At 42.8% G+C, this 25,511-nt stretch overlaps 2 protein-coding genes across 2 annotated transcripts in view; both read right to left on the bottom strand.

Annotated features, from left to right (window-relative positions):
• LOC146809163 (IgGFc-binding protein-like) overlaps window positions 1-5,936 on the bottom strand; it is a 72,900-nt gene extending 66,964 nt beyond the window's left edge. Inside the window, exons 1-3 of the mRNA XM_085614838.1 lie at window positions 5,888-5,936; window positions 4,392-4,987; window positions 1,382-1,961 (exon numbers count right to left, since the gene is read on the bottom strand). Of these exons, the coding sequence (XP_085470964.1) occupies window positions 1,382-1,961; window positions 4,392-4,987; window positions 5,888-5,936 (1,225 nt within the window). The remainder of the gene's footprint in view (window positions 1-1,381; window positions 1,962-4,391; window positions 4,988-5,887) is intronic.
• The window catches only part of LOC146809162 (IgGFc-binding protein-like), a 272,114-nt gene that overhangs the window by 98,329 nt on the left and 148,274 nt on the right, over window positions 1-25,511 (bottom strand). Inside the window, exons 4-8 of the mRNA XM_085615956.1 lie at window positions 23,017-23,590; window positions 21,211-21,809; window positions 6,614-7,181; window positions 4,392-4,987; window positions 1,382-1,961 (exon numbers count right to left, since the gene is read on the bottom strand). Coding sequence (XP_085472082.1) covers window positions 7,122-7,181; window positions 21,211-21,809; window positions 23,017-23,590 — 1,233 coding nt within the window. The 3' untranslated portion in view covers window positions 1,382-1,961; window positions 4,392-4,987; window positions 6,614-7,121. The remainder of the gene's footprint in view (window positions 1-1,381; window positions 1,962-4,391; window positions 4,988-6,613; window positions 7,182-21,210; window positions 21,810-23,016; window positions 23,591-25,511) is intronic.

Here is a 25,511-nt window from a genome sequence, read left to right as displayed (position 1 = left end):
TAGGTGGTGGGAGAATCGAAACAAGCAGCAATAATTAAATGTAGGTGGTAATTGAACATTCCACACTTTATGGATGAAGTGGTGGAGAAAGTTGTACCAGGTAATTTAACACTTGCTCCAGAAATTGGAGGATGCTTCATTACCAGCAAACTAAAAATCAGGACAAAGAAATGTGTTATGTGGCGAGGGATTAGATGCATGGAAACCGGCAATATGGCAGAAGAATGGAGTCCAAGCATTGGGTAATGAGGTGGAGAACAGGTATAAAAAAGTGAACTATATGATGGAAATTGAAGGCAAAACAATTGAGTTGTATGATAAGGAAACAGAGGCATGAAAATCCGCTAAGTGGTGGGAGGATCTGGAAAAAAAGGCCTGATTTAGAGTTGGGAGGTAATGGAAAATCCTCTGATTTTTGGAGAAAATACCATATTTGGAGGAGAATTCACTAGCAGTTTTCATTTCTCAATGAGGGCAGTATGGTAGATGAATATGTTGGTGCATTCTCTTATGTATAGCATTTCTCGCAGAAAGCAGAGGATTCCATTAATCAGAACTAGGAAATGAGACGAGGAAATTTGGTCCCTCTGCGGGAACACAGAGACAAAGAAATGGGGTACGAGGAAAAACTGAGATAGAAAATAAGTTATATGGTGAGGAAATGGATACCAAAAGTTTAATTGTTTAGTGAAATAGCAGGCACTCACGGTGAGGAAAATGTAGGAAGCAAGAGAAATAAGAAAGACCAAATATGAGAGAGAGTGGAGGAGAGGCATTTAGAGGGCAGAGAGCTTGGGAGAGAGGGTAAATATTGAAGGAGAGTCATGATAGTAACAGTCGTTGGTTGAGTGAGAAGGATGGAGAGAAAGCAAGCAAGAGAAAGGCAGAAAGGCAATAGAGAGAAAGAGGCGTAAACATAGAGTAAAGACAGAGTTTGACATGGAGAAAGTAAAGAAAAAATGTAGAGAAAAAAATATTGGAAAGTGAGATTGGAAAGTGAGAAAGTGATAAAATAAGAGTCAGAAAAGTCAGCTATGGAGAGAAAGAGAGTGAAGAAACGCTATTGGAGAATGTGAGAAAGTATTAGCCATGCATTATAGAAAGAGCCTTAGCTGGGAAAAGAGGTACGGTGCAAAAAAACACTGGAAAGAATGAATTTGATAGAGTGCAAGAATTGAAACTGAAATGTAGCAGGAGTCAGATAAAAAACCTAGAAAAAAACTTAAAAAGGCAGAATACCAAGCAGGAAGTCTGTTAAGAGCAGAAAACATTTATACCAAGTGGGTTGCAAACATATTTTAGAAACAACAGATTGTTAACAGAGAGGGGTTTAAGATTTGGCAGATCAGAAGTGTTGACATCTTAGGGTAGTTGAACTTACGGCAGAAGGAATCGTTTCTCCAGGGCTGGATGGTGATACCGGCAGCCTGGCATGCAGCCACATAACTTTGGATGTTTTGGCACAGAATATTCTCGTCGCCATTGCCTGCACACAGGTCAAACATGCAATTGCTATAGTATACATCTGGGTTGATGGTGGCGTAGCAGGCGCTTAGAGGACCACTGGATTGCTTCAAGAAGCCGCAGTAGTTGTCCTGCTTGAAGACGTTCTTTTTTGCATCCGAACAGACAGGGCAGGCATTGCCACTTCCGCCACAGCCTTCATTGCAGCTGACACCTGCAATATTGACTCTCCATCCGGTGCCAAACTTGGTGGCATCTGAAGCCAGAGTCTTGGAGGGCAGCATGAACTCATCTTTCGTGTCCCCGTTATAATTACCGCACAAGCCTTCGAGTTGACCTTTGTAGTTGCCAGGGACAGTGACTTTAACATTGTAAACCAAGTCATAGCTGACCACTAGGCCAAAGTTAGTTTTCACAATGATTTGCATTCCTTGCTGATAGACTCGAATATTTCCATCATTGAGTGTCAGAGGGAGGTTGCTATTGATTCCATCAACCTAACAAAAAATAGAAAGCAGGCCACGTTATTAGTTTTGTTTGCTATTACTACATTTGAGATCAGTGTTTCGTTTCTCATCTTGACTAACAGCCAGCAGAACTCCGAGACATCAAAAGCACTTACACCAGGAGCATTTTACTACCAGACCTGAGGTACCTGGACTCTTTCACTTGCCATAGGAGTTTGTGTTATATATGAGGTCAAACTATCCTCTAATAACCCAGATTGAACACCTACAAATTCCTGAGTGTGACAACAGGAGGATATGATCAGCATGAGAATTTTGATTGCAATTTAGAGAAATCTGACATTTTTTATTTCAGGCACCAAATTTGATACCAGCTTTTGGACCTCATGGCAGAGAGAGGCTTTTAAGCAATCCCATAGCCCTTCAAATTAGCAGTCAGTTGTGGAAGATGTGTAGTATGATTGCCTTTTATTTAAAGTCACTGATGTAAAAGTTTGCGGTCTGTGGTTGCAGTCAAAAATCCATTATCCCTATGCCAACCACATAGTGGATTACAAACATGGAAAATTGGCTTTATTGGAGCCCTCTAACACTGCAAACAAAGCTTCAGGGTTAGAATGCATACCAGCCTGATTTTAAATTTGTAGGGTTAACTATATAATTAAATAAGTCAGTTGTAAGGGGACCTTGAGGTGTACGAGGCCGTACTGCATAATGATCTTAATGACCTCATGAAGTGTAGGTTTGCTTGTAAATGTCAGTGGTAACAGAGACGTCAAATAGATTTTGGGGCAGATTTACAAGCCCCTTGCGCCACTTTTGCGTCATTTTTAACATGGGAAAAGTGACGCAAAAGTGGCGCAAGGGGCTTGTAAATATACCCCTTTACTACTTAGGTGTGTGTCAGCTGTACATTGGAAAAGCCTGTTCGGTGTTTAAGACCCCATCTAAACAGCCGATTGTGTAGCACGAGCTGGGACCCATTCTTCTGATATTTAAATCTAACTCATTGGCAACCTTAGATTTTAAGTACAAATGTTAGAAGCAGTTTTGGAGACATTGTTAAACTTTGCTCCTCAATAAACCTGCGTCAGAACCAGTTTGCCGCGTAAAGCTTCCTGCAGTGACTTTTAATTAGATTTTTCTCTAACCACAAAGAATAGGATGAGGCAGAAAATTCCCCCACAATTATCACTGTGCCAGAGACAATAGGGCACAATGCTGTAGTAAGGCCATCAGGAAGAATAGGGAGCGTGATTAAGAGGATTTATTGCCAGGCTGCTGAACCCTATACTTCGCAGATAGGCAGAGATGACGTTGTGAGACCACCCAAAGACAGTGCTGGCTTTGTGTTATCTCATGCATGTTAAAGAATGACATTTCAACAAGGTCTCCCCAGAGACATACTTACTAACACCCTTCTCTAATGGTGAAGAGGAAGGCAACAGAAAAGTGGCCATAGTGGGTGTATGATATGGTGGCCGCTCAGCTAACTTTCAGTGACTCCACAGGAACCTCCAAGGTGGTGACTCCTTTGAAGGCAGAGAGATCTTTACAGGGCCAGGGGCGAGCTCAATATATAGTGGGAGGTAGTCCGGTAGAGCCCCCTGACGGACAGCAGGGCCCCTTCTTTACTCAAAGTCAGGCCCTAAGTTTAAAATTAAAGCTATTGACCAAGGCGAACCAATAGTCTTCACCCAACCCTCGCTCCCTCATGGTGAGCCTGAAAAGGTGCCCGAGACCTGGTCCCCTTTATCCATAGGATAACATTCACTTTTAATTCTCAGGTTTCCTATTGGTCCTTGTGGACATTTTACTGTTCCTGTACCTTAAGCAAATGTTGTCATTTTGATGTTGTTGTAATCATTATATTTCATACATTATTACTAAATTGGTTTGGTGCTTTGACCTGATTTGTTAGCTTTAATGCTTATTTTTGGTGGAGTGAAATACAACATATGCATTTTCTCTGAGGGAAGCCCGCTACCTGTGCCAAGCTACCAGAGTAATGCCAGGATTCTTACAGAAACATGCTTACCCTTGTAGGTGCAATACTGGGGATTTCTGCCAAAGTTCACATAAACATGAGACCTCTATACACCAGATATCCATCAGGTCATGGTGTGTCTGCCTTGATGCACAAATTCAATCACTTGTGGCTTCGTCATCTAGCACAGTCTAGCTAATAGCATAAGAACCCTCTTCCTGCTGTGTGTGTGTCCATAGTTGGTTTTTGTGACCACTGAGTTCATAGTTCTTATTAATAGTTTGTAGTTATGTTATTGTTTTTCTTCTTTTCGAAAATCACCCTTAAGAAGAGTAGTTGTTCAATACTAGGAGCAAGGATTGTTCACGTTGAGAACCTGCAATGATTTTATGAATGACTGATTGAGATAAGATTGTACAAGTACTATGCAAAGGTAAACAAAAAAGTGTGATGGGATCATGACCCTGGCTTACCCTAACGATGCCTTTCTTGTTCTGCATGAGCATGAGGTTGTATCCATAGACGTCAACCACAACCATCTTCGTCACTGCCACTTTGGTGTTTCCATACTTGTCATTCTCAACGCTGATTTCGAAGGGGACCAAGTTGTTTTTGAGGGCAGTGGTTCTTGAGAGGATGTATGTGCAGGTGCCTTGGAAGTCGAACGCCAGACCATCAAAGCTTCGATAATGAAGATCGCCAGCTGCCGAGCACTGAGCAGAGCCAATGGGCTGACACTTCTGGATGCCATTGATTATCTTACACTCCTCATTGGCACTGCAAGAAAATCCTTTGCATTCCACACTTCCACCTGCCTCACAGGTGCACCGATTGGAACACTGGCCATCGGGGTAGAAGACCTCTCCAGACTTGTAGTAGATACCGTTGTATTCACATCCACACTGGGAGGGGGGAACACACTGGCCACCGCTGAGTACAAAACTATCGTCACACACACAGCCTTCCTTGCAGTTTGCATTGCATTCCACTGAGCGAGTGAAGCTGGAGCAGGTGGTGGGGCAGCCACTAGGACACACCTCGTAGTGGCTGTTCTCACCACAGACAGGACCTAAAATTAAGAGAGAGCAGAGAACCCATTAGCAAAGATTGTCTTGTTGTATTTATGTGTGTGGATCTGCAGTGTGACTCAGAAGAGTGTGGATATTCAAAAGAAGACAGATGTTTCATTGATTGTAACTTTGAACGTTCTGGGTAAGATGCTAGTGATTCAAAAAAAGAAGCCAAAAGACAATAACATGCTTTTCTCTGTCTAATTATCTTACATGAAAAAAAGAATGTGGCATATTTTGACTCCTGATGGTTGCCATATCACACCATGGCATCCAGGGGCTCCATTTAAAAAACAGGAAGTATCTTCCTCTTCTATACATTTGCTTCTTTCCTTTACTACAGTTTATATTTCCTTTTGAATTACTATTTTTAATTTACTCATCCAGTAAATGATTGCAACATTTCTCCCATTTCATTCTTCCCTTCGCAGTTCTAGAATTTTGCCCTGCCTCTTAACTGTCCCATTAACCTCCATTAACATAATTTGTCCCCTGTTCTTTATTTCTCAGTTTTCTCTCTCTTCTCACCAACGATTCCTCATACACCTGAGCCCCTGTATCTTATCGTCAACATTTATACGAAACCCCTTAGAAACATTATGTCTGGCCATCTCCTGCATCTCTGCATTTGTCACCCTGAGGGGGACCGGTATGCCAAGACGTGGGTCTCGTACTCTTCATGCCACTGAAGTCAAGCTACCCTGGCTGATGAGCGGTCATCCCCAAAATCGCTCCCAGAATGTTTGTTTCTGGTCCAGGGAGGACCTGGCCTGGCAGTTTGGACTGGACTGTTCCAAGGGGGAGCAGGGTCAAGACTGATTTGCATATGGCTTGGTTTAAACTGGAATGGCAGGGGGAGCCAAAAAACGATGGTTTTAGCCCCAGATATCTGTCTGTACAGGGGTGAATCTTTTGACATTTTTCAACATTCTGTTCTTTTTCACTCATCACCCCGAGTGGGACGGGTATGCCCAGACGTGGGTCCCATGCTCTCCATGCCACTGGAGTCAAGCTAGCCTGGCTGATAAGGGGTGATATCCCAAAACTGGTCATCGGATGTTTGTTTCTGGTTCAGGGAGGACCTGGCCTGGCAGTTTCGGGCTGGACTGTTACCATTGGGAGCAGGTCAAGACTGATTTGTGTATGGCTGTGTTTAAACTGGAATGGCAGGGGGAGCAAAAAACAATGGATTTAGGCCCAGATCTCTGTACTGGGATGAAGTTTTGACATTGTTCAGCGTTCTCTGCATCAGTTGTTCTTTTTGCATCTCCTGAGATAGCATCCTCAGTTAATGATTCATAGACTGTTAGAAAAAGAGATTCAATTTAGAGTAAGCTGTAACCACTGCCATCCTCCACGTGGCAAATACAAAGGATTATTTATTTTAAGCTGACAGTGTTAAGACATCAAGCTGTAATGTCTGATCGTGTTTTGCAGAAATGTGAAGGACATAGGAGACATCCTAAAAATATGAATTGCCCTGAAATTCGAGAATTTAGGATTCTGCTGGGGACCATTTTATCTGAGGAAATGTCGCTTTCTGTACTGTCATTGCCATTGATTGTAACCCTATACCTTTGAAAGGCTATGCTAACTATCTTTCTGTATATTTTGAATATACTCACTGCAGAACGTGGCAGACCTCCAAGCGTACACTTTAATCCCAGCATCCTGGCAAGCCGCAGCATAGCTAGCGATGACCTGGCACATAATATCCTGGCGCCCTTTGTAGAAGCAAGCGTCATACACACAGTCTTGGAAAGCACCCTGTGGGTCAATGACAGGATGGCACTCTCGGAATGGGCCACTCATATCCACCAGGACAAAGCAATCTTTTCTCTTCACTTTCTGCTCGTACTCCACCAACAGCAGATCAGGACAATCTACGTTGCTGCCTTCAGAGCAGCCGGGGACATCCCTGACCTTCCAGCTCTTCCCAAAGATGGTTGCATCTGTTGTTAAGATATTGTTCTTCATGGTCAGCTCCTTGCGTCTGTCTCCGTTGAAGTCACCACAGAGACCACACACAGCACCCGCGTATGTGCTTGGGATTCTTACTGAAACGTGGGACTTCCAGTCAAATGTGATGAGGAGACCAAAGCTGGTTTGCACGTAGCATTGATATCCTTGCTTTTAAATTGAAAGCGTGCCGTCGTCAACGCTGTAGGGCAGGTTGATTAACAAACCATTCAGCTGTAAAGAGAAAACAGAATGTACATCGCTGTTAACATCTATTCAAAGTGCCAACAATATACTTAAAGTAGCTGAGAGGAACAGTAGTGCACAGAAATCTCCCCACCTGTTGTTACTTTGCAGTCTGGGCAGCAAAATGCATTGTGGGATATTCACTCCTCTAGCATGGAGCCCATTCTTCCTATTATAGATCATCTGTCATGATCTAGGATCTCACTTGCACCTCTTGCCAGGTTAGAAACCTGCTTTCTTGTATTCAGCAGGAACTCTTCCCCCTTTATCACCTATATAATTTGCATTTTTCTTCTGCATCCTTCTCTCTTTTGTAATGTTTAATGTACTGCTCTCCAGGTTCCCAAAATGTTTGAAAATGCATTACAGAGAAGCATTGTGTTAACTGTCCACTATAATGGATAATAAATCCCTCTGTCTTATGCTGTTGGAGGATGCACATTATTCACTAGTGAGGGAAGTGGACCACACCACCATTAAACTGTTCCAGGAGTCAATATGTATCATATTATCATGAATATCTAGATGAAACAGAGCTAATGTATGAAAAAGCCCCATGTGCTTTCAACAAATGTATCTATTACCAGTCCTCAAGCTTCCCTAATGCATGAGAAGGTAAACGTCTCTCTACAGCTGCTTTATGGCTTAGTGCAACCTGTTCCTGAGATCCTACAGCTGTTCATGTTACAGTCTAGCTACTCCACCTGACCTTCTCTTTTCTTTAATTATTTGTTCTAACCTTCCCCTTCCAAGACATCTGCGGGCTGGGTTTCATCCTTCCATCTGCTTCTCCTTTCTCAAATTCTTCTCTATTCTCTGTTCCCAAGATATCTCTTCTGAGCTCAAATCAGTTGAATGAATCATACCTATGTAAACATCTTCCTTTTGAGTCTCTAGAGTCTGGTGACTGTCTTGGCGGCCTTGAGGAACCTGCACTTGCTTCTTTCACTACCTCACATTACTACAGACCCTTTCATTCTTTTGTATTTTGTTATCTTCAGTCCTACCACTTTTTTTTGTGTTCTTTGGAGTCTTGCCGCCCTAGTACGGCGTATAATTTCAGTTTTGGTCTGGTTTTGTCTTGTTACTTTGCAGTTTTATATAATGATTCTATGTCAGATGCTTTCTCTTATTTGTATCAGAGTAAGATCAGATAGCCCTGAACAACTTAGGTGGATGATTACAACAAGTCGGACATGGACATTGATTCACCAAAATGCCAGGGGTAGCAGCTGTGACATAACACTTTTGATCTGTGGTATCACAGAAAGTTAAACTATGACCTCTGACACCTCCTCCACCATCAATGCTGTTGCGGTAAGCCACTCTGCACAGCCTTTGGCCAGGCGTCATAACTGAAAATGACCTATTCGACAATTGGATAGTTATGGTTCAACATCACTATTGTTGAACCCCAATGTGAGATTCTTTTAATCATCTCATCTTGTCCTTTTTACTTATATTTCCTCTTTTAAGTCCAATCTTAGAATGTTCTTCACCCATACCCCAATGCTTTTTGGTTGAAGTACCTTTTGTTAGGGTCTGATTCACTCTGAATAATAGAATATGTTTGGATACATGGAAATTAAGGTAGATCTGTATTCTTTCACAAATGAAAGGCTTTGGTCCATGGATATACAAATTATTCCATACCTTGGAGCTCAGATTGGCACTAACGCTGGTATACTGAAATGTATTGATGATGGTTTATTTATCTAAAGATGTAAGATTTGTGTGTGACAAGCAGGATGTCACTAAAATGAAACACCATATCCTCATCCTGCTTCCACACACTTTGCCTGCTCTGAAAGACATTCAGATGGATCCCCACAAAATCCAGTAAGATGGTCACCCATGCACTCATCACCAGCAGATTCGACTATGGCAGTGCACTCTATGCCGGCGTCACCCAGAAACAGCACACAAAACTACAGAACATTCAAAACGCCACAGCCAGACTGAGGGGTTCTCGACATCCCCTGTCGCAGCCACATCACTGAACACCTCCGACAACTCTACTGGCTCCCAGTCAGCAAGAGAATCACCTTCAAGCTCCTCACACATGCCTATAAATCTCTCTGCGATGCAGGACCAGCATATCTGAACCACCGCCTCTCATTCTACGTACCCGCAAGGCAACTTCACTCTGCCCAACCTGCCCTGGCCTCCGTCTCACGTTTTCACAAGACTGTAACCAGAGGAAGATCCTTTTCCTACCTTGCCGCCAAGACCTGTAGCATCCTAACCCTCCACCTCAGGCAATCCCCATGGCTGACTACATTTTGGGAAGGATCTCAAGACCTAGCTCTTTGACTGAACCTCCGGGCCCAAACAGATCAGCAGTTCTCCCTTCTCCTCAGTGCCTTTAGACCCTCACAGGTGAGTAGCCACGCTATAGAAACTCCTGATTGATTGATTGAAAAAAAATCCTTTGGCTTGTTATGCCTTGCAAAGTGGTTACAAAATATCTGGCAGCTATAAATGAAATACTTAATAAACAAACATATGTTATGCAGATGCTATTGAAAACATTCCTACATACAATTTCGGTAGCATACAGCATCTTCAGGAAAATCGGTATCTGTTAGAAATGGGGGTCTCCAGTTGGCAGAGTTATGTACCTTTTGTCCAAGTATGGATCTTTGCTTCCAGTCAGGATAAGGAAGTTACACACTTTAGTTAACCATTGCTCAACCCCTTGGTAGCTTGGCATGAGCAGACAGGCTTATCTCAAAGGCAATGTGGGAAGTATTTGCACTCAGACACACAGTAACCCAGTGGAAACACTACAAATGGACTCCACACCAGTTTAGAAAAATAAACTATCTTTAATCTAAACCAAAAAAGACCCAAACGACAAAGAATCCAACCTACACAATTCAAAATATGCATTTTCAAAGATTTCAAGCAATTCTGTCCATAGAAATCTACGGATGCGCCAATTCACACAATGTACCTTTAGATGCATCAAAATTCACAAGGCCAAACAGCCGCAGCAAAGGCAAACGTAAAACAACACAGTGATTCATCAGTTCCTGAGTCCTTGGGGAGGCAATGCAACAATTTTGCTGCACGCAGGAGAAGTTATGTGTCGAATCCGGACTGTAGGGGGAAGTGATGCGTAGATTCCAAGATTATTCTGGTCTTTTGTTGATGCGCCGGAAAGCTTGCCGCACAGATGCAATGCATGGAAATCTGGGATGCGCTGGCAGTCAATGCAGTTGTGGGAAACAGGTGCTGCATGAATCTCTTCAGCTGCGGTCCCACGATGCATCAATTCTTTCCGCCGCACGTTGGTGAGATGATCTCAGACTTTGGAGGTCTGTGCGCTGGACTCGGCATGCAACAAATGTTTCAGCCACTGACAGGTGCTGCATTGATACTTTGGCCGCACGACAGAGGTGCATGGAAGTTCTTCCTGCATGGCGGTGCTGCTTTGGAAAGACAGGCGCTGGAAGGGCAATTAATCGGTTTTCTTGGTTTCTTCAAGCTTTTTCAGCTCCCAGCAATAAGAGCAACTTCCACAGGCCCAGAACTGGAACAGGCACCTTCTGGTAGGTCAGAACTCCCAGCAGTGGAGTCAAGGCAGTTGGTGGTGAAGTCTTTGTGTCCCCGAGACTTCAGAACAGGAAGCAAGCACACACAAGCTCTTAGAGATTCTTCACAAACAGGTTCACAGCAAAGTTCCAGTCTTTGTTCTTTCCTTGGTAGAAGCAGTAACTACAGGCCAACCCAGCAAAGCAACACACAGCAAAGGAACAGTATCCTCCTCACAGATCTTCTTCGTGGCAGAGGTTCCTCTTGATTCCAGAAGTAATATAAAGTTCTGGAGTTTTAGGTCTAATATTTATACCCAATTTTCACTTTGTAGTCTGTGTTGCAAGAGTCTCAGAGCTCAGTAAAAACCAGTTCTGTCCTCTCTGGCCCAGCTTCACTATAGCATTCTGCAGAGAAGACACAGCCTATTCAGGTGGTGGCGAAAACTCCTCTCACCACTCTAATTGAAGAAAGGTTTATTCAGCATGGCTATGAGTCACCCAGGAAACGCAGGACACACCTCAACCCCCGTGACTGTATAGAGTGAATGCACATCCCGTGGTCCAGTCACTACAAAACCAGATGGTGAACACACAAAGAGGCAGAGGTACATAGGATGGTTAAACAAGAAAATGCCCACTTTCTAAAAATTGCATTTTCAAACACACAATTTAAAAACCCTCTATACTAACAGGTGTGTTATTAAATTCTGAGTTCAGAGAGCCTAAACTCAATTTCCCAGTCTAGTCCCAATGGAAAGTTACATTTGTTAGATGTTACAAGGAAGATCCCATGTATGGGCCAGACAACCTTTCAACAGTGAAAAACGAACTTGACAGTATATCACTATCAGGACATGTAAAAGACACCAGTACATGTCCCACCTTTCACATACACTGCCCATGGGGGCACTTTGAGCCTTACTTGACAGAAAAGAGAAGGTTAGGGCCTGGCAAATGGGTGCACTTGCCAGGTTGACATTGTAGTTTAAAACTGCGTGCACAGACACTGCAGTGGCAGGTCTAAGACATATTTACAGGGCTACTTAGGTGGGTGGCACAACCTGTGCTGCAAGCCCATTAGTCGCTTTTGATTTACAGGCCCTGGCACACTTGGTGCACATTACTAGGGACTTTTCATTAAATGAAATATGCCAATCATGGTTAACCAATCATAGTCACAATTTACACAGGAAACACTTGCACTTCGACACTGGTCAGCAGTAGCAAAATGCCCAGAGTACCTAAACCAGCAAAAGCGTAGTCGAGCACACAGTCCAAAAATACAGGAGGTAGGGCAAAAAGAAGGGGGAAACCACGCCAAGCACACCAGGTCTAGCAGTATCAGTTGAGAATCTTGTTAAATAGTGTCCCACAGTACAGTACATTAAATTGTATGACTGCTTTGAGTGCCATTTACTTGAAGTTATCATTTTCAAGGATTAACTTAGTAACATTCATGCCCCTTTGCCCATTGCTCTGACTGCAATTTTTTTAGTGAATTAGAGTCAAGTCAATTGTCATGTGTAACCTATATGTGGCCTAAGTCGTTATAGATGGAAAAACATATGCTCAAGAGGCTTTTGTACAGCACATATGTTGCACCTTTCTTTTCTATTTCAATGTGCTCTCAAATGTAATGATAAAAGACCAGTGAAATAAGGTGTTAGACTTGGCATCCTTGATGTGGTTTCCTCTAATGTTTTGCTGTCTGACCTCCTGTTTTTGACTGTTTTGCTGAACCTCTTTTTTGCTGGTTGTAGAACTCAGTGCACTTTTTCACTGCTGACTAGTGCTAAAAGGCATGTGCTCATTATCTAAAATGTAATAACAATTGGTTTATCCATGATTGGCATATTTGATTTACTTATAAGTCCCTGTTACCGTGAATGCCATGTGCCCAGGGCTTATAAATCAAATGCTACTAGTGGGCATGCAGCACTTATTGTGCTACCCACATAAGTGGCCCTTTAAACAGGTCTCAGGCCTGCCACATCAGAGCCTGTATATGCAGTGTAAACTGCAATGTTGACCTGACAAGTTAAACTTCTAGCAAGGCCCTAATTTTCCTTTTTATTACACATACGTCATCCCTAGTGTAGGCCCTAGACAGCCTAAGGGCAGGGTGCAGTGTCTGTAAAAGGTAGGGCATGTACTTTTAAGTTTGGCATTTCCTGGTAGTGAAATACTCTTAAATTCATGTTTCATTACTGCAAGGGCTATCTCGCCCCGAAGATAATATTAGAGCTGCCTCGTAACATTTTCTAAGTACAGTTTCCAATTGGAACTAAATTTAGTGCATCTTGAATAACAATAAAAAAAAACAACCTATGGTGAAATTGGTTTTTAAATTGTAGTTCTGAAAATGCCAATTTTAGCAAGTTAACTAAGAGAAAAGACAGCTGTGATGCACTCAAAAAGAATCAATTTACAAACAATACCCAAAACTTTGACTAGTAAATAAGCTAATACAATCGTGTGTGCACCAGGTTAAGTGGCTCTGCGAACCACTGAATACAACAGTACAAATGAGACCCAGAAGTGTATCTGGGGATGCCCAGTGCACTACAGAAAAACACTATCCAGTGTGAGTCCAACACATTCATAAACATTAGGTAACGATATATTTCTCATGAAACACATTTCAATATTGTGAGTCCAAAGATATTCTCTGTATCAAGCAGAATCAAATCGGAGTCATATGTTGATTGCACGACAATTCTTCTTTATTATCGAAGAATAACGATGTTCATGGTTGCTGTAGCGTAAAGCAGCATTAACAAATGTTCAAAATAACCGTCTCAATGTGTGAGTTTCCCAATGCATTTCGGGCTGATAAAGCAAAGCCCTTCATCAGGGGAATCTGTAAAGCATAAACAATAACGGTCTGTATAATTGTCATTACAACATGTGTATACATTAATCTTTGCAATATGGTTCATACGAGGACAGGACTAGCGAAATGCCAAAAAGAGCGTGATGGTGGTGGAGAGAAGCTGAAAATAGAAATAAAAAAGGAAGAAACCGTGAAGGACAAATGACTGAGAAACAAAATCTAAAGCCGTGATCACAAGCACCACGAGTACCAGTAGTGAACGAGCCATCACCCTAAACCGTGATTGAAAAAATCCAAAAGGTCTAAAACAAAATGACATACCAATGAACGGTCAGCGAATACATGTCAGGTGAAATGAATACCGGACAAACGTCTGACGGGTTATGAAACCTAATCAATGAATGAAGATTGAAGTGAGCAGACACATAGTATTAACAAAAAATGACCATCACCAGATAACATGCTGAAGTCTTACCACGTAATGAATTACTGCGCGCGACAGTGGCCCAAAGAAGAAGAATTCAAAAAGTTGCTGCAAAATATGAAACCACGCCATGGAAATGGGTAAGCTAAAAACAATGAACTATGAGCTATAAGTAGTCCAAAAAATGCACAAAGAAAAACCGTCAAACCGCTTACCCGCATCACCTCTATTGCATTTTGTATTTGCTCAGTGGATCCCACGTGGGGCCTGTAGCTGGCTAGCGATCTGTGGCGGGTAGCCTGAACTCTTGACTTTGTCCTGGTCAGTGCTTAATTTGTACCGGTGCTCTCCGGTGCTTAGCACCAGCACCTAATTATCAGGGCCGAGTCTACAAGCAGTGGATCACATAATTGATTTATAGTAATTTACTCTGCTATCGCTATGGGACTTGGCAGTACTGTTGAACGTTGTTGTGTTCAAAGTGTTCAACTGACAACTACTTGTCATCCGGAGACTCTGCCAGTATATATGACTTCTTCTCAATGATGTTCTGATGATCTCACTGCTCTAAGTTGATAATAAAATAAATGTAATGTTGATTGTTGATGCAGTGTTGCCGCCGCTGGCCCAGTGGGCGGGACACGGAGTTGGGCTGGAATTTGGTTCTCTTCTCTGCGGGGGTTGGCTGGGGCTGTGCAAGGCAGCGTGCGCAGATCTTTTCAGATTGTTGATTGGCAGGATTGCGCACGCATTCGCCTCACTGCCACGCCCCAGCATACTTGCACGGCTGCACCGAGTCAGCGTGGTTCGTTCACTTCAACGGCCATTCACTCACTGTGTCAATTAAGTACTGAGCGGTGCGACCAGGACGACTTTGGCTGGTAGCGTTGAGCCTTGAAGTTGAGTAGCCAGTACTGGCAACAGCTGCACCAGGTGAGACAGGGCATCCTGGCTGGAATGCCTAATCAGTTAAACTGCTTCCGCCATGTTTGTGGGGTCGCAGACACATATCTCACGTTTGACCACGTTGTTTCACAAAATTAGTGAAGTTGGAACACCTCTTCCAGGACCCCTGGGGATGTCTGGGCTTGCAAGCTTGAGGCTAAGGGCCTTTTATGAGGGTGGAGGCTGCAGGGGAACAAAGGATACAATAGATGCGAGGTGGGGGGCTGCGAGGAAAGAAAGAGGGCACAGTGTGGGGGCCTCATTGCCATTTGATTATCTCTCACTTTTATTGTTTTCAGGTGTGAGGTGGGAGGGGTGCCGCTGCCTGATGTTCCTCGCACGAGGCCTCACGACTCGAGGTGTTAGGAAAAACAGGTTCACACCAAAAAAGAGAGAGGAAAAAACGACTTCTGCGCAATAAAACAAATCCAGAAAGAGGTAGACAGTAAAAAAAAAACAATTGAGCAGACTGGCTGTTCTTTAATTGGTTCCGCATGGCCTGTCTCACCGAGCCCTTGATACAAACATTTATCATTCCTTCCAGAACCTTCCATCTGCGGCCCTGCCCCCCCATGGGAGATCAGTGAAGTTACTGCAGCACCCCGCCCACCCCCCCACAACGAATGAACCGGGCTGCTGGCGGTAACTTAAGTTTTACTAAACAGTAACACAGTACTGATTTGAAGAAGTTAAATTATCGCAGCAGTTCACGTCACCCGGTCACCACGTGGTAGTGTAGTAGCAATGTAACCAGTATTTACACTAATGGGCTCCTACTTATCCGGTAGTCTATGATACTTTCTTGTGTCTAGCACTAAGAGCCAAAATGCTGCAACTCTGGTACAACTCCATGCTAGATGCATCTGGCGTCCCACAGCATGCACAGCAAATGTCGTGACATAGTGCGATGGGGGTGCAATACTTTCTATGGTGGAGATATTTAACGTGTACCAACCATAGTCGATTGTTCGGGATAGCAGACTGGTTATATAGGGCAGCAATATATACCCATTGTTCATCTGTGTGTTCCGTTTCTAGATCTCGCTGCGTGAGGACTGGAGCTCTTGGTTTGCAAAGTGGCACCTAGACTTGCATATAATAACAGATTGCAATAGTTGCAGTGTGAAGGATTGCTCAATAGAGTTTCAAGGGCATGTAGCTCCGGTGCACCATCAGGAAACGATTGAAACGTCTCTCAGCATGTGGTGCAGAATCTGTGGATCAAAAATGCGCCTAGTGGAGTGCTGTTAGGATCTGCTATTATGTCTTGTGTTGTGTGGTTATAAAGGTGCCCCCTGGGAATAGACGCCCCACCTTCATCAAATGCAGCTGTTGTAGTCGAGTAGATGCCCTGTGATGTGATATCAGCGGCAAGGCCAAGTTATGTAATGTGGGGTTCCAGCTAGCATAGATAACCTCTAGGGGTACTTGCCACCTGAGATGGTGCCATGCCCAGACTGTACAGTTTACCGTATCCATCTCAGATGTAGGCACAACACCGTCAACAACGGGCAGGACGCAATGTTGTCTGACTCAACAGCAAGGTGTTTATCTACCTTTGGGAGCTTTCAAGAGATTTTTCAGGAGCTTGGGTTGTGAGCATCTGCTCAAAATATTGTCTTCCTCTGGCCTAGCAGAAGAGGGGGAGTCGAGGCTTTGTAAAGATTACCTAGTTTATGCTCAGGGTGGGAGAGTAATTGTTCTTTCTCTTTCATGAGGTTGAAGACAATGCCCTGAATGAAAAATAGGAAATAAAATTGAAAAAAAGGTACATGACTACTGCTCATGTCACCAATTTGAATTATTTCCCTTTTTCCCATCCTTTTATTCGTTTGACATCATCTCTGCCTGGCACATACTGGCATCTAGGCTTCTGTATTTCTCTAACCCCCCCTTTATTTTTGGTGGCATGCACACAGAATTTTGCTGCCTCTATAGCCAGGGTAATGCTGCGTAACTGCCTACATTGTTAGTGCTTATTTAACCTTACTATGAGGAAGGCAGGCTCCCTTGCTGAAATTCATCTGACTTTTCGCAGTGCCATTTGAGGATGTGGGTGGAGCTCATAGAGGAAGTGGGTAGAGCCAGTGGAGGAGGTGGGTGGAGCTGGAGAAAAGTAGGTGTGGCCTCCGACAAAGATTTGAGCACCTGCACTTCATATTTTACAAATTAAGCACTGGTCCTGGTCCAGCGCGACCTACAAAGCACTATTTTGCCTCTAGGCGCTATTTTTCACTTACTCTTTAAAAATGAATCTCTTGACTTGTACTTATTGGATTTTTGTTGTTTGGTCTTGTTTTGTTCAGAGCATAATAATCAATTTTTTTAAACTGATGTGGAGTCTTTTTGTGGCGTTTTCACTGTTACTGTGTGTTGTGTGCACAAATACTTTAGATTAGCCTAACTGCTCTGTGCCAAGCTACCAGAGGTTGAGCACAGGTGATCTTTTAATGTGTACCTCACTTACCCTGACTGGGATTGTGGTTCCTGCTGGGACCGAGTGTATGCTCTAAAGTAACGCAATTGGTTAGGATCACTTAATTTGGTCCAGGGGGGAATCTGTAATTGATCCCTTATTTACTAATCGCATATTGTGTAACTCAGTGAATGAAGTAAAAGCTGCTATATGTGTGCAGAGTGGACTGGCAGTCACTGGCAGGATGTGACTGCACACCGGGCTGTGTATAATGAAAACAAGTGGTTGCTAGTGCGCATGTACCTCATAGTGCAACTTTCCAGCCTCCTAGCACCACATATTTAAACTGTTGTTTCTTATTTTCAAGCTGTGAAAATCAAACCTGAACCTATATCCCGCCCGTCCTGACTCATATGATTGGCTGGGAGTCAGAGGTTGCACACAAAGTGGTGGACGTCAAAATGTATTGCCTAGAGATTGCAGGTGCGAACCTTAATGGCCTCCAAGTTATGTCCATGGCCACCCACATGTAACATAAGAGGTGCGGTAGTAAATGGCAGAGCTGTTTTGGGGTAATGGGGTAAGGTGGGAAGGAGGATGTAGTGAAGAGCATTAGGGGTTAAAGATGAGTAAGGAGGTGTAGGTGGGGGATAGAGAGTGGGGAGGGGTAGCAGGGTGCTGAAGCAGCATAAACTAGGGGTCAGGTAGAGGTTGGGAGCAGGGTTGTTGGTAATAAAGAGGTGTAGGCGGGGTGAGAATGAGTGATGGCAGACTTGGAGGATGGAATGGTTAGCTTTGATTGGGATGAGTGTAGGGTGTATATGGATTTCCTGGGTTGCGCAGTAGTGTTGATCAAAGAATGGGGAGAGGAGTATCTTGTGAACGTAGATGCATGTTTGCTGGTATTGGGGATGAGGATACATTTAGAAGGATTGATGTAGTAAGTTGGGGAGGTGCGCACTCCTGAATTGGATCTGGGAAGGAAAGGTGGTTACACCCAAGGTTAATCAGCCCACCTTCCAAGGGAAAGAGGTGCTCTATCCAAGAAGAATTAGTCTTGACCTATTGTAAAGGAGAGGGCTTTCCTGTTGTGAAGGAGTTGAATTGTGGTGCGGTGTACTCTCACAACCATGCCCTAGTGCCACTGCACCCGCTGCTATTTTGATATGTACACCCTAGAGTCCTAGACATCAGACTGCTTTAAAAACCATTCTTTCTATTAGAATGCGGAGCCAATTAGAATATTTAGCATTTTAAGGGTTCTTCGACCTCTATTTGTTGTTGTCTTTATCTTCGTAGAAAGAGGAATATAACCAGTCAAGTGTCCCACCTCTTAAAGCTCGGCTGTGGGACAACACAGGCTGGCCTGTCCAGATCTGGGCTGTGATGTGTGGACAGGCCTTGTCAGAGGGTGCAAGTGAGCCCTTTGATACCTCCCAGGGCCCATGAGTTATGTTTTATAGGAAAAACAAAGGATTCTTGGCTGTGCTCACCCCCAGTATTTGTCACATATACATACTAGCAAAACAGGCGAGGTGTTGTTATGACATAACCCCCTCTTATAGGCGCACTCTGAATGGGGTGGAATAGGGTAAGTAATTCATGCGTATATTAAAAGTGTGCACCTTATCAGTAATGGTGCTTTGCATCACGCCTCCTCTTTCTTGCAAGGAATTAAACAACAAAGGGTCCTTAAGAGCAAGCGTGTGCAGGACAGACCCTGGGGAGCTGCGGTAGGCCTGCACAGAGGGGTAACGGAGGCCCCTGCAGTGCGGGGAGGGGCATCTCTTCAGAAGCTCTCTAACACTTCAGGAGCTCCATTTAGCCCAAAGTCAACGAATATCTGAGAGATGTGGAGAATCGTGAGTCTGCTACACATGTTTTGTATGTATGGGGCATTATTATGGGTTACGTCACTGGCTGGCATGAAGGTCCCATGTCCTTGGTTTCCAGAGGCTGTAATCAGACAGTCTGAGGTGCGTGAGGTGCAAGATGGACTGCGCAGAGCCTTACGGGGCATGACAGGAGGTTACTAAGAATCTGGTTCAGGTAGCTGCTTGTTCTTCTCTGGGATTATATGACTGAGAGATTCTTAACCCTCTCCACTTCCTTAGGTGGAGCATGGGATTAAACACCACCCACATAAAATATACAGTGTAATGTTCTCTTGAGTGCAGTAGAGATCAGTCTATCTTCTTCTATGTTCTTTCTGGGTATGTTCTCCTAGTGCCCCACAAAGCCTCTCAGTGCAGGAGTCCCAATAGTGCAGTTAGGTGCTAACTTTCTACACCTTATGTTTCAAATGCTGACAAAATCCTCCCCTGTGATTTCAATGCCACCCACTCCCCACCTGGTCCTTTTTCTGCTTAATTCTTGCTGAAGCCTAACCCCTTACAGTGCCTAGACAACACCAGGCATGTTCTTGGGGTGTATCATCAGTGGAGGATAATGGAAAGGAAACCCAGTACAGTTATAGGTCTTCAATACCTTTTGCTCGAGCTGTCAGTTTCAAAGAAGAAGGAAAGGCAAGAATGTGGAAAGAAAGTGCGTTTTGGAAGGTGTGCAGCAGCGAGATGTCAGAATCTGCTGTGCAATGAGTTGGGGCAATCACAAATACCACCAAGGAGGGCACTAGGTGCCACTGTAAGGTGGATGCTAACAACCCCATCAGTAATTCACTTCAGCATCTGCTTGGAGACATTTTGCCGGTGCTTTAATACAGAATGGTGATATAATTACCGGGATCACTGTTAAAGGCTTCCAGGATTGCTATAATGCCCTACCAGGTGTGTGATGCGATTTAGTTCTCGCTGTGCTGTAATGCATTGCAATAATATAAATTCAATTTGTAGTTATAGATGTCCAGGAGTGCTCCTGCTTTGCACTATTTTCTGCCTCAGATTTCCCACTAGATAAAAACATCTGCATGATGAGAAAATCAGCATTCGCCACTGTAAATATAATGTTTTTTTGTTTACAGAGAATCTGTTTTCACTTTGAAGACACCCCTTCCACTACATCCTCTAAGAATATCATCCTACACCCACACGTTTCTCATCATAAAAAGGCACTTACTGCTACCTTCCTCGGAGCAACTTTACATGTATTTGCAGGGTAAGAAAATACATTCTAAGGGGCTTATTTACAAGCCTCTTGCGCCACTTTTGCATCATTTTTTACATGGGAAAAGTGACGTACCGGTGGTGCTAGGGGCTTGTAAATAATCCCCTAAATGTTTGTGCGTACCGCAAACCTTCAGATCGGTTGGCATTGGGTGCATTTTCTAGGCCTACCCGCCGCACCGCACCTTTTCATGTCCTTACTCCTTAATTGTTGATGGCAGATAGTCCATCGTACTGGCAGATTTTCCAAAAACATAATTGCAGTTTATGATCATGCATTGGCACAAATCCGGATATTGTGACTGCGGATGTCGCCCTTACTCTCAAATTACCTTTTACACACTTAAGCACCGTGTAATGTGCAACGTTTCCACTGCCTTTTGGAAATTTCAGTTATTAAAACAAGTTTAACATAAGCTAAGCAATGGTATTGAAATATTTTCCTATCAGACTTTAATCTCTGTCAATTTCTATGCTTCACATGTTTTTTTATCAAATCTCAAATAGCTAAACAGCCATGGGGTGCATATGCATACCCAAATTAATATTTGCTTCAGAGGGTGGTTCTGAATGTGATACTACTTACTTTCCAATATCTTATGAGAGATAAAGTAACATCACATTTGAACCTCAATGGGTATTTGATGTACTCATAGAATGCTGGTTGATAAATGTGATGAACAGTGATATTTGTCAATATCTTATTTAGTAAAACTACCAGGATGTATATATACATACCATGATTTTGTTGGGGTACTCCTTGCTGATGATGATATCAAAATCATACACTTTGACTTGCACAAGGGATGTGTAAGATACAACTTTGCTTCCTCGATTATCATTCTGGACAAAAACCTGGAAATCCACCAAATCATCGCTCTTCTTGCACAGTCCTGCAAACTGGTAGACACAAGTACCCATAAAGTTGTATCTCACACCATCAAAGGTGACATAGTGTGGGTCACCAGAGGCTGAGCAGGTGCCATTGCTTAAGGGATAGCAGTCTTGGATGCCTTTGACTACATCACATTTTTCAGTTGATTTGCAGTTGGTGTCTTTGCATTCAACTGTGTCGGTCTCTGGATTGCATACACACTGTTTCGTACACTTATCATTGCCCCAGAACTTCTGGCCTCGTGCATACTGGCGCCCTTCAAAGACACAGCCGCAGGAGCTCTTGGCAATGCACTTGCAGTCTTTGAGGACAAAGCCTGGATTACACTGGCAGGACTCCACACAAGCCTCAGAGCATTTCTCAGGAAGTGCACCATCGTTGCAAGTTGCAGGGCAGGCACTGCCGCATGTTTCAAAGTGACTGTTCGGTGGGCACTGGACAGCTACAAGAAGAAATGATATGTAAATGTTACTTGGCTGATAAATAGTGCTTGGCTATTTGTTTCTTTACCCTTGAGTGAATTCTTTGTGAAATATTGCAAAGTGATAGCTCACTAGCAAATGTACTCCCTAAATCTATATATCAGCTCAGATAATCATAGCTCCATACATGTGCACATCACTTTGACATTGTCAGTGCCTCAACTGACCTCTGGATTATTACAACATAGAAGTTAATATGAATGTTAATCTGCATTGCCCCATAATCCTTTAAATCTATTAGATGGCTGCTAATTGAGCATCTTTGTTTGTGTTAACAGTAAATGTGATCTATATATCTTCATCCCCTCCCAATCAGACCTGGCCTAAAACAGGCGATGTTGGTTTTCATACCACTGCCAAATGATAATGACTTTGAGGATTGGCCTTTATGGTTTTAAATAAAATATGTCAAATAAATGTCTAAGGACCTTTGCTATGAATTTATTCATTAGCAAAATATCACATTTCCAATGTCGTTCTAAACCATAGATCCCTTAGGTCCACCACGTCCTTGGTTAGTAAACTGATGGTTGTACACATCTTTACAAAATAATGATGCATAGGAGCTAAAAATGGCCTTTTATTTACAATATGCATGTCCAGTAGTATTATTGATGTAAAAACCCCATTAGTGTCTTGTGTTTTTTAGCACCACCTTTTTTTATTTTAAGGAAGACCCCAAAATGTACCTATTTGGGCATCTGAAGAAAATGCCCGCTTAATAATAATCATAAAGGTTCATCATCACCCACCTGTTTTTGGAGTAATTCAAGATTTCAACATTGATCAGAATTTGAAAAGCCTAGTGATCATGTCTAGCTTCACAAAAAAAATTGCTCTGAGGTATAGGGTGAGAGCTATTGTTCACACATTCTTCAGTTTCTCATGCTGATCTTTGAAACATTAGAGGATAAGCACAGCTATATTAGTCTTAGACTGCACTGAAAATCTTTAGGACACCTTATTCCTTACTTCTCAGAGTATTGGATGCTTTTCTGCCTCATGTTTATGCCTCTATCTAATGCAGTTGGGCTCGATAAAATCGGACTCATCGGGGATTCAGAATTTATCACTTGTGACAAGTAGCACCTAGTCTGTGTTTTTTCACAGCTGTGGTGAATCACATGCAGATTATTACATGACCGGTAAATGAAGGTCTCTACTCACGGCATCCTGCTATGCTTCTCCATTCATAGACCTTGATTTTCTTTCTCTGGCAGCTATCAGTGTATGTTTTTAGAGCTTGGCATAAAATTTGCTTGGCTCCATCGTTCATGCACATATCATAGACACAGTTGTCCATGTAGATTTTAGGGTCAATTACTGGATGGCACTCTCTGAAAGGTCCATCCTCCGACTTGGTTATCAGTCCACAGACAGCCTGGTCTTCATACTTTTTCACCAGGTCTGCGCTGCAGGTCTTGCACACACCATTGCAATCATTCCAACATAAATGGTCTCCATCTTCCACCTTCCAGCTTGTCCCAAATTCAGTTGGATTCGGAGCCAGGTCACCAGAGGGCATCCAGAAGTCATCATTGGGGTTTCCATTGTAGTTGCCACACAGGCCACACATTTTTTCAAAGAAGCTACTTGAGATTTCAACCTTTAGAAAGTAGTTCCAGTCAAAGTACACTTTGAGAGTGAAATCAGTTTCAATGAGGATGTTTCCTCCGGACTGATAAAGCCGTAGTTTACCATCGTTCAGGATAACAGGAAGACTTAACTTCTCATTGTTCACCTACAAAAGCAAGCACAGGTTATCAACAGGATAGGTGTTAGAAAAATAGCCTTTATGAATAAGTTAAATTATCTATACTAAAACGTACTTTATTATTACTGTGCAGACCTCGCTACTTGTGTATATGTTTCACCATCAGGCCTGCATCGTTGCCTACCCTTCAACATCATCACTCTCAACCATCATCTACGTCACTGGTTAAAATGTCCACCCAAAATTTCAGCACTAATACTATTCCTCATCCTCATCAAGTAACCTCATTAATCTTCATTGTCAGTATTGATCCCTTTCTCAACCTATTATCTTGATCTGCTGTCTACAGATTCTAGAATAACCATCACCTAAACATAGCCACCAGACATGTCAAACAATACAGCAGATATTGAAATTATTGTAACACTGGTGATACAGCTGGATGCCCTTATTTACTCTCTCACAATTTGTCATAGGATGAGGACTTTTCAGCAACTGCATGTATTATCCATCAGAAATGTCCTTTAGATGAAGAACGGAGTCATCGGTGTCTTTGAGCTAAAATGTGGATATCTGAATGATTTGTGCATTGTGTTATGCTTACATGGGTTGCCTTGGGGCCTCAATAAAGACCAGGCCATGCTCCTATCCGCTCCAGTGTACAGCTGAAAGCTGAGAGCCATGAGCTATGTCCACACTGTGGCTGGGTGTAGAACCAGGATAAAGTCTCACCTGCCACTATGCACAGGTACGTTCTGTGCACAATATGTTACAACTAAATCTGATACATTCATAAGGATCAATTTTCCCCATAGTGAGAATGTTCCCCAGAATACCCGATGAGCGGAATGCTCCGCCTGAATCTAAATAGATGTCTAGTGGAGCAATATAAAAAGGCTGTCCGGTTTTAAGTTTAAACCTATAATAAGTGATAAAACCCCACTGAAAGAGAAATAGCCCTCACCAGTGAAAACATGTAAACACTGAAAAAATACCTGCACAACCACAAAGTAATGCCATTCGAAGAAAGGAAAAAGAGAGTGAAAGTAATTTTTTTTCTTCCGGAAGGGGCCAATACAATGTAACTTTGTTATACAAGCTAGCTGTAAGAAAGTCTGGGCTAATAATATTCTGCTTGAGTTTTGTTATTTAGGGATGCCACTAAAATATTGTTTCTTCTTCCTATTGTTTTTTTCAGTTTTGTGGTCTTTGGTCTAAAGATGCAGGCTTCAGAAGCATGTTTTAGGTCCTGTTTAACTATTTTAACTGTAGAGAATCAGGAAATATCAAAATCAAATTTGATATTTTGGCTGCATTTGATTCTTTCACGGATAGGTAAAATGGCTCGTTTCATAAGAATCTTTCCTAAAATGTGTCATCACATTTAAAACCCTTAATACATCAGCCCTCAGTTTCTAGTGAGTCGGTATTGATAGTAGGTGAATTTCCAACACCTCAGGCTTTAAACATTCAATGCAAGGTATAGTGACAAGTATATGTGAAAAGAGCAGTATCACCAAACATCTGGGATAGTGGTGAAAACATGATACCAGACTTTTGGAAAACATGGAACGCTTTGTCACTTGGAATGCTATGCATAAAAGGTTCTTTCCAAGTTCAACAAAGAAGATTGGAGTGAAATTTGTTGTATTTGCAGTGATTCAGCTACATATATGAAAAAAGTTGTTTGATGACCTGTCAAAATTGATACCTGAGCTGAAGTACTTCCCTGTAAAAGATTCTTGCCACTTATTAGATGGTATGCTGAAGACATCTTTACAATTTTCAGAGTTAATGAGGAATGCTATTGACTTTTTATTCTATTCTGGTGAACTGTCTTCTTATGCACGGGAACTAAAATGCAAATATGTATAATTTCGTGCTTTGTGTGGCATCAAAGAAAGAGCCCTCACAACTGTGTCCCCTATCTGATGTTTCTCAGTCCAAG

Source organism: Triturus cristatus, chromosome 7 (assembly GCF_964204655.1).
Source record: "Triturus cristatus chromosome 7, aTriCri1.1, whole genome shotgun sequence".
NCBI classification, from domain to species: Eukaryota; Metazoa; Chordata; class Amphibia; order Caudata; family Salamandridae; genus Triturus; species Triturus cristatus.
Note: the sequence above shows the minus strand (reverse complement) of the source record. Positions and strands in the feature narration are given on the sequence as shown.